The 9,843-nt window shown below is 33.2% G+C and overlaps 1 protein-coding gene across 1 annotated transcript; it reads right to left on the bottom strand.

The window, feature by feature from the left end:
- Positions 1–4,974: 4,974 nt before the first annotated feature.
- Positions 4,975–9,023, bottom strand: LOC137835563 (cellulose synthase-like protein H1). Its single transcript, XM_068644126.1, has 9 exons — positions 8,596–9,023; positions 8,086–8,410; positions 7,845–7,970; positions 7,231–7,347; positions 6,927–7,139; positions 6,605–6,722; positions 6,183–6,367; positions 5,742–6,092; positions 4,975–5,658 (listed from the first exon to the last, which is right to left on the bottom strand). Exons 1-9 carry the CDS (start codon positions 8,853–8,855, stop codon positions 5,113–5,115), a joined length of 2,241 nt encoding a protein of 746 aa, XP_068500227.1. The 5' UTR covers positions 8,856–9,023; the 3' UTR covers positions 4,975–5,112.
- Positions 9,024–9,843: the final 820 nt, after the last annotated feature.

The following is a 9,843-nucleotide window of genomic DNA, read 5'->3' as shown; positions in this document are numbered from 1 at the left end:
AAGGTGTTAGAAGTATGCATGACTAATTCTACCCTTTGGGATTGAGATTAATGTATTTGAACTCTTATGTATTGAGGTGATATTTAAATATGATATAATATTCTGTTTTTAAATGATTATTGGTATTGTTGTTTTGATTCTAAATATTTGTGTCATATTTGAGAATCTTAAATCTGACTGAAAAGTATTTTTAGGATTCTGACCTAAACAACAATACTTAAAACGTTTGAGTTTGATTATAAGTTATTTTTCTAAATATACGAGGGATCGATATTTATGAAACATTCTTATTAATAATTTTATATGCGAGGAATCGATATAAATGACTTTTATACGGGCATCAATTAATTTCAATCAAAGATCATAATGTTAACATGTTAATCAAAATACATAAAAGTGAGATAGATGAAACCTAATCCCTATTTTTCCAACTTGAAGCAACCAATTCTTTGTCTGTTTTCTTATTGATCATCGCCAACACAACCACTTTCAAGACATTTTTTATTGTTTTGTTTTATATTTATTGAGTATTGTACTTGATAATTCAATTGTTCCTCGTGGGATCCATATTCGTCCTTAGGGACAAATTATTACTTCTGACAATGCGGTGCACTTGCCATAGAAAGTCATCATAACGCCAATAAGATTGTAGTATAGAAGTGGTTAGATGACCCCAAATTGTCTCCCAATGAATCCAATAGTGAGTCCAGTGAACAAAATTCAAAACCTATTTGCAAGCAATGAAAATTAGCAATAACAGTAAAGCAAAAAGGGATTCTGATTGTTAAGCAAGAAACTATAAATGCTGATTTAAAACAGCAAAGAATGTAGGTTGACTCCAAAGTTTTTCCACAATGAAATCCTCAAAGGTCCTCTAAAGATTATTCTTTTCTCAATCCTCAAACACAGCTAAACCAGATTGAACATGCGTCAACTCGATTCAACTTGAAACTCATTAGTAAAGCATGTGTCGAGAAAGACTCTTAATCATGCGTTCAAGTACAACGTCTCATAAAAACCAGTTTTCCAAGATATTAGAAGATAAAATCAACTACTATAGAGAATTAGAAAAAACAAAACTTTTATTGATCAATACCTTAGACATGGGTGAGATTGTGTGTTTTTTTAAGTCAAAACCAAAAAAAAAAATGCTTGATTCCAATTTGACTAATATTTGACTTATCTTCTCTTTGTCCCCACTTCTCCAATTTTTTACTCTCAAACTCGCTCATTCTATCATATTATTTTCCTTTCTCTTTGTACTAAGATTAAACTTTTCTAAAAAAAATAGCTTTTTTTGTTAAAAATGACATATACATTCATAATTATATTTATGGAAAGGGGAATAAACAATTTTTTTTTCTAGAAACATGATTCCATAATATAGTCTCAGATTGAGTGATTTGGAAATTTCTTGGATAGATCCATTCGTAGCACAATCTTGGATTCCAATTTTTAGAAACCTAAGAACTCCATAATCACCCATCTCTTCAAAAAAACTCAATTCTTACCTCTAAAAGTCAACCAACACTTTGACAATGTAACTCACTCCTCCACCAACACCTCAAATGAACTAAGAAGAAAAATAGTAGCAAAACAACTCATCCACGGTCTCCTTTTCAAATAAAAGATCAGAGCTAATTTAAGAATTAGGAAGAAAAATGTAAAGTGTCGGGTGAAACTCCCTTATCTTTATGAGTGATGCCTAAAAATAGAGTTGGAGATTTAAACTTTCTTAATCATGATTTTTCTTTACTGTCTTCATTGGGTTTCACTACCCATGATATTTATAGGCAAATATGTAATCATTACCTCGTCCATTTTCAATTGGTTTACTATGCAATTTGGCCTTCATTTGGATTGATTTCAATATTTGGTTTCTTATAAATTAGATGCCTTCAAGATTGGCCCTCGAGATTGTTAGAATATATGGCCTTAAACGAGAAGGGGTGGTGAATTGTTTAAGAAAGATTTTCGTAAACTTTTAAGCCTAGAATGAAAATACTTCAATAAAACCTTGATTAAGAAATCAGTTTTTCAAAACATAAAGCAAATGCGCAATACTGGAAAAACAATCGGTTGTTTTACCGAAACAATCAGTTATTTATACCATTTATCAAATGACAAAACTGAATTTAAAGAGATAGGGATAGAGAGATTGTACACAGTTGTTTATACTGGTTCACTCCAAACCCAGAGCTACATCCAGTCTTCTCAGAAACCCTGAGGAAATCCACTAAGCAACCACACCTTGATCACTTACACAACAACCAAGAGAATGACCTTGAACACCTCAAGAAACACACTCTCTTTGGTCAACACACCTACACCAAGATTGTTGATCTTGATCCCCTCAAGAACACACAACCAATCTTAGCAAACACAAAAACGAAACTTGTTTTTACAGAGAGTACAAGGATTACACTTGTTACAGAAGATAATCTGAAATCAATACAAGCAGAATCCTATTCCATAACTTTGATCAATCACGCACTCTTAGAAATCTTAGCTCTTTGAAAAACTCAAAAACTCTTAGCAAAAACTTGTCAAAGATTAATTGTCAAATCTGTTTTTCTGAATATATTCAAAGATGTAGTTTGTTATCAAATATTAACAAACTCTTAAATTGCATTAAAAGATTGGTCAAAGCATTTAATGACTGGAGCGTAAACAGTTAAAACATTTAAAGCTCAGTCAAAGATAAAACAGTTTTTCTGTTATGGTCCCAAAACAAACAATCGGTTGTTTCCTCGAATCAATCGGTTGTTTTGGTTTTTAACAGTTCAACCATTTTAAAAACAGTTTTCAATCTTTTTCTCAAAACACCTAAGTATAAACAATCAGTTGTCTCGACAAAACAATCGGTTGTTTTAACTTAGTTTGAAAACATTTTACTTTCACAAAGGTTGAGATTGCCTATGCTTTAGATTTAATCAAAGGGTGGATTACAACATATAAACTACCCCAGAACTAAGCTAAACCAGCACAGCAACACCAAGCACAGCAAAGGCTTCAACATCCTTCAAAGGGTTTGGATTCTTCAAAGCTTGAACATCACTTGGTTCAACAAAGATAAGTGTTAAGAAGTGGACTTTAAGCCTAACTCAACCCCATAAAATCGGCTCATGAGGTTGAGGTTTGCACCCACTTACATACAATGAGAAAGGCTCTAATCTCTAGTCGATGTGGGATCTCCAACACACCCCCCTCACGCCGAGACTGCCAACTCGTGCGTGGGACTATATATTATGGGTGGTCCGATAGCGGCTCGATAGCGGGTGGCACGATAGGCCCAACACAAACACTCGCTAGGATAGGCTTGAAATGGCTCTGATACCATGTTACAAAGTGGACTTTAAGTCTAACTCAACCCCATAAAATCGGCTCCATGGATGATAATTGTTAGAGTCCAACACCGGCGAGACAAGAGGAGTCGTTGGATTCTCACTTGGATGGAGATACAGATAACTTGGGGCTGATTTCTCCTCTTCCTTCTTCATCCCGAAAGGTAAATCTGTCCAAAAGAAACCAAAGAAGGAGTAAGGTAGAAAAACCAGAACAAGAAAACGAGAAATCAAAGAAAAATAGAGGAGGAGCGGAAGAATGAAAGAAAAAGAAAAAGAAAAATCGGTGAGACAGGATCAATAAGGAATCAAAGATGAAGCGCAACAGAGCTCTTCCAAGAAGAGCTCTGATGCCATCATGAAAATGGCCAATTGCAATAAAAGAGAGAGTGCCAAAACAAGAACCGTGAACACAGAGAAGTTCAGAGAAAGAATGAGGAGAAGCTTCGAGAGAGAGAAAAGATGAGTGAAAAAGGGTTTCATTAATCAATCTATGAAATGTACAGTGTATTGTGCTTACAGAAGGTAAAAGAATATAGGCACTAGTAAAAGCCCAAAGACCCACAAAGGGCCCAAAAATAGAAAACAAAAAAAGAAAAATAGAATAACAGCAGTAACAAAATGATATTCTAATACAGTAACAGAATGATATTTTAACATCCCCCTCAAGCTGGGAATAGATCCTACATCGACTAGAGATTAGAGCCTTTCATAGTATATAAGTGGGTGCAAACCTCATCCCATGAACCAGTTTTATGGGGTTGAATTAGACTTAAAGTTCACTTTGTAACATGGTATCAGAGCCATTTCGAGCCTATCCTAGCGAGTGTTTGTGTTGGGCCTATCGTGCCACCCGCTATCGGACCACCCATAATATATAGTCTCACGCAAGAGTTGGCAGTCTCGGCGTGAGGGGGGTGTTGGAGATCCCACATCGACTAGAGATTAGAGTCTTTCATAGTATATAAGTGGGTGTAAACCTTACCCCATGAACTGGTTTTATGGGGTTGAGTTAGGCTTAAAGTCCACTTTGTAACAATAAGACCAGCTGTTGTCATCGTGGTGCAAGCTTATCGTTTCAATATTTTATTTTGTTTTTATCAACATAATTTGCCATTGTTAAGAAACAAGTAATATTATTATGCAATATAATTAACATATCTATGTTTCCAACGTATATATATTTATAAAGTTACGTAACTTAGTTATATATATATATATATATATATATATATATATATATATATATTTAAAATTAACATTATTGAAATTTATACTTTTTATTACTTTACCTTTTTAAAATTATACTTATTACCTTTTATTTTCTCTTCAATTTTTAAATGAAAATATTTTTAAATAATATAATTCTAATACATTATGTTGAAAAAATATTGCATTGAATTTCTTTTTATTATTTTTATTTTCTTTAATCGTAATACTTTTTAAATTTTATTTATTTATTTTTCAATATTTTATCTAGATAAAATACAAAATCTATCTATATATATATTTTAAATATTTAATTATAAGAGTTAAAACTATAAATATTACATATTCCCAATACTTTTTTATGCATGACAGTGAAAAAAAGAAGGGAGAAGGAAACAGAACATACGGAGAGAGAGGGATATAACACAAAGCAAAACGACATGGTCTTATTCTCAACAAGATAACTTTTAATAGACTTGCTCAGTGAACCAAACTTCAGAAATAATATTCACATAATAAAGAAAATATGAGAAGCATATCAAGAGAAAGTTCAACTCTATCAACTCATAATATTACTTCTACAAAGTTGCACAAAGACTAATGCAAACACGGATGACATGCAAATGGTGGTTAAGGGAATCCCATATTTTCCTCTGCCAAACAACCCTTTCAAATATGGAAAGTAACACACTATCAGATATGTGCTACAAATGAACTCTCCTATTCCACTCCCATTTCCACTATCACTTGGTTGCAACCCCAATAACTTTATCACCATGCCTGCCAAATGCACCAACAAAATCGTCGTGCCTACCACAAAAACTGGAGACTCGTCGAATGTGAACCTTCCAGCATCTGCATTGTTTCCATCAGCACCAGAAGTTGTGTGTTCCTTCTCTGTTATTTCAAACACAGTATCTGAAATCCCTGATAGCTTAAGCATAGCGCTTAAAAATCCAATAAACCATGCAGTCGTGGTTCTCATTACACACATTCTTTGATTGTTCCACCAATTTGTTATAGACAACCCAATTGTAAGGTGCTCTAATAGAGTATGTATATTGTAAAACACAAAAAGAGAAATTGCAATCCAAAGGCCAAGTCCCTGGAACAAAACAAAATTAAGAATCCTTTGTATTGTCTAGCATAGCATATAATATTAAACTTGGATTGCAATTTGAATCAAACCTGAGGAAAGATACTGGTGTTGGCAATCATGCAATATGCAATTACAGCAACATAGCAAACTAGGAATGCAGCACGCAAGCCCCAGTTGGTAAGCCAAAAATAAGACAAGCCTGCCCTGAATTGGATCTTACCAAAGAGCATGCCCATAAGAGGAGAATGCTTTCCAAAAAAGACTACAGTGAGGCCTGAGGCCCATCTCTTTTGTTGTATCATTGTAGAGAGTAATCCTCCAGGAGCACATCCTGTGAAGGCAATTGGATCTGGGGTACAACACTCTGATCTCCAACCTTTTCTGTGAATATTCAACCCTGTTGGTACATCTTCTGAGATTGATCCATACAACCAGCCCAACTAGAGTTTCCAAAATTGCAGTTAACAAAGCTTCATTTGTGCAAAAAATGGTTTACTATTGTCTAAATTTTTTTTTTTTCTGTTATGTACCTGATTACCCCAGAAAGTGCCACATTCATATTCACAATTAGCAACTTGGGTTGCTGCCTCAATAAAGTTGGAAGGAGTAATATCATTAGCTGAATATCCACTCCCTCCCACAACACGGGCTGCTGATTTGATGAACTCTTTTGAGATTCCAAATTGTTGTATTAATATATTTTCTTCTGATTTTCCTGCAGAAGATACAAAATAATAAACATGTGTTGGATCCACTATTTCGGAATCAACAACCAAACTATCCTTGTATTTGTTATTTATTTTAGAAATATGTATTGTATTTGTTCATTAACTAAGTATTAAATAGTTTTGGATTGACACAAAATTTTGCATACTAAAAACTTTCAATCCAAAGCAAACTTTGAGATATAATATTGAATTAAGAGATTTTGTGCATTGGTTAAGAGAAGGACCTTTTATAACGGTTTCAATTTCATGAGGATAAAGACCGTAAATCGTGTTTCTTCTATGGAAGGTGTTTGTTCCTCCATAGAAAGGTCCTTGAAGTCCAGCCATGCCCCGTATTATGTACTGCATAAGACAAAACAAGAAAAAGTTGGTTTACAAAGCTCCTTGGTTCATACATTTCACTAATGAAAAGTGTTGGATCCCATATAGATAACGATACATTACATAATATAATCTCACTTTATCACTCGCTTTTATAAAGTTGAATTTAAAATTCATTTATTAATAAAGATAAAACTTAGAAGTTCATTTAAAGCTGAAAAACACCTCAAATGAAATCACCAACTGATTTCCAAAAGGGTCATCTTTTATTCCATCGATGAATTGTTGGAAACATTGAACGAAAGCAACTTCTTTCCCTTTTTGTGAATCCATCAAAATGCACAGAGCGTGTAGAACAATCTTGGGATTGTTCACAATCATGTCACAGTCTACGTTCAACATAAAGGGAGCATTGCTCATCAATCCAGAGACTCTTGTCTGCACGTATCAGTTATTAATTCAAATTATATTTGTGGTTAACTTGAAAGAATGAGAATCAAAATTTCATGAAATCGGTTAACAAAATTACCAAGACATTCATAGCACCGGCTTTGTAATTGTGATTGTACTGAGGTCTCTTCTCTCTGGATACATAGATTAAGTAAGGCAACCCATCAAAGAGACCTTCCTTGTTTTCTAATATAACCTGTTCATACTTAATGTAAATAAGTGCTTTCTTGTTCTTTAGACGTGCAATGCAAGCACTAAAACTTCGATAGGAACAGATATTAGAAAGATGTATGTAAAATTTGACTGTTTGAAAACTTGTTCGTATGATGAAAGATTTACTTTTTCATCTCAGAAAATAAGTAAAATGGGTAATCTAAATAGGAAAGAATAGAAATGATAATGTAAATAGATTTATGATATAACACTTCTGACATCATCATACTTTTTCATCTCATAAAAGAAGTCAAATGGGTAATCTAAATAGGAAAGAATAGAAATGGTAATGTAAATAGATTTGTGATATAACACTTCTGACATGTTCGTATGTTTTATAAATTAAGGTAGCCAACATAGTTCGTGAAAATATCTCTACTCGAGCTTTTTCTGTTTCTCATAACATTAATTATTAAGATATTTTTTTTATTTTAAAACATTAATTTCTATGTAGTTTAAGAATCATGATATTTCTGTCACCTTAATTATGCTTGGATGATTTCTTTGTTCTGTATTTGAGAAAACAGAAAATTCTCCATCAAGTTGTAATGGAATTGTTTTGTGAGTCACCTCTTCAATTTTGTGGCTTAAATTGTCGTACATCTCCTGCAAAATACAAAAAGACAAATAACTCTGTAGTTCATTGTCAGAGTATTTGGAAGTTCAAACATATTATACATCTCCTAATCTTAATAATGCAGGGCAAGGTTGTTGCAGTTACCTTCATTTGTAACCATTCTTGTCTGAATTCAAGTGAGTCTTCATTTTTGTTTATGGTAACATCAGAGAAGTATCTGTCGGGTGCTCTCACTTGTATATTATGCTTCTTACAGAAAGGAACCCAAAGCTTAGCAAATTTGGAGGCTTCCACAAGGGCATAGAAAGTAAGAGGGGAACAGCCGTCATCAGAAACATAGCAAGCTAGCTTGTTAGTAGGATAATCAAGGGCTAGAAGAGATAAAACTGTGTTGACTGTGATGATGGGGGATTCAAGTACAGGGTCTGCTGTTGTAACAAACAAGTCCACTGGTGGAAGCTCTTGAATCCTATTGAGATTAAAAGAATTAATGTACAAGTACTGTATGATCATCATATGAATGTCACTAAAAACCAAGAATAAGCATTTACCAAGTAGCAACTTTTGGAAGTACTAGGAGAAGGGAAAAAATTGATTGGAATAGAAAACCAGATTCAAAACAGAGAGCACCAATTGCTTTGTGTTATCATGTACCTTTGCAAGAGACGATCTGGGTGAGTTACGGTGATTGCAGGACTCCACTTGGAGTTGAGAATGACAATCCAAGTGAAGGTGAACCAAGATTCGCATATGAAAGCAAGGAAGCATGGGAAAGTGAAGGTGTTAGATGAGAAAAGTCGGTTACTAAGAAGCAAGAAGAGGAGGAATAACATGAAGGCGTCCATCACTCTTTGAAATGTGCGTTTGAGCCAAACTTTTTCATAGAGAGGGAGATCATGTTCTTGGTTGGCCATTGGGAGAGTGTAAGAGACTACAACTATTCCACTATTACTTGTCTTCTAGAGGTTTGAGATTCCTCAGAGGGATAGATTTTCTGCAGATTGGGAAAGTTTTGTATATGAAATTGTGGTGTTGAGAGTATCTGAAATTTATAATATAAATATCAGGGAAATTTTGTTCCTGTTTGAATTATGGATTGACTTCACTTTTATATAATAATACTAGTGGTATATTTCTTAATGTATTTTGTTATTGTTATTTAGCTACTTAGTTGTCTTTTACCTCGGAAGATGTTCCATAGTTTCTCAATGATTTCGAGAAGAAAAAATATACTTGACAAGCAAGCAAGAGATCGTATACAACTTGCACTGAAAAAAATATTGTAAATAAATAATGTAAAAATATTAAAAAATTTAAAATCGGTGTAGAAAAAATGAGTTGTCAATGAATCAATCTTTGGACAATGAACTTTCGAAAACTTCTAATATCATAATAAAAAAAACCTTTATCTATGAATATTTAACTCATTTTAAAGGTTGAATACTTTGAAAAGTTTTTCATTTCCTATAGATCAATAGATTAAGAATAAATGTTTGTATATATGTTTTATGTGTACGTTTTTGTGAAAAATATGAAGAATATATTTAACATTTATTTTTTGAATGCTCCAATGTTTTGCATATTTGGAGTTGCGTTCGGTAAAATATTCTTACTTCTTATTTCTCTAATAAGGCTTCTTTTCTTTTATTAAGAGTGATGGTAGTCCTTTGATTAAATTGATTAAGCTTGGTGTGATAACTTTTTCTATTTGGATGATATAGCGTATGGGGAATTATGCTAGAATTTCATGATAAGATTGAGATTTCTAGGACTATTTCGGTAATTAAATATTTAACTTGTCTTGTGGGAAATTCGTCAAAAGTTTCAACGAAGAAAGATATGTTGGATTTCAACGTGATTAAGTTTTTTGGTATTAATACTCATAGTGGTAAAATTCTTCGT

Source organism: Phaseolus vulgaris, chromosome 5 (assembly GCF_000499845.2).
Source record: "Phaseolus vulgaris cultivar G19833 chromosome 5, P. vulgaris v2.0, whole genome shotgun sequence".
NCBI lineage: Eukaryota > Viridiplantae > Streptophyta > Magnoliopsida > Fabales > Fabaceae > Phaseolus > Phaseolus vulgaris.
The sequence above is the reverse complement of the archived record's forward strand: the minus strand, read 5'-3'. Positions and strand labels throughout refer to the sequence as shown.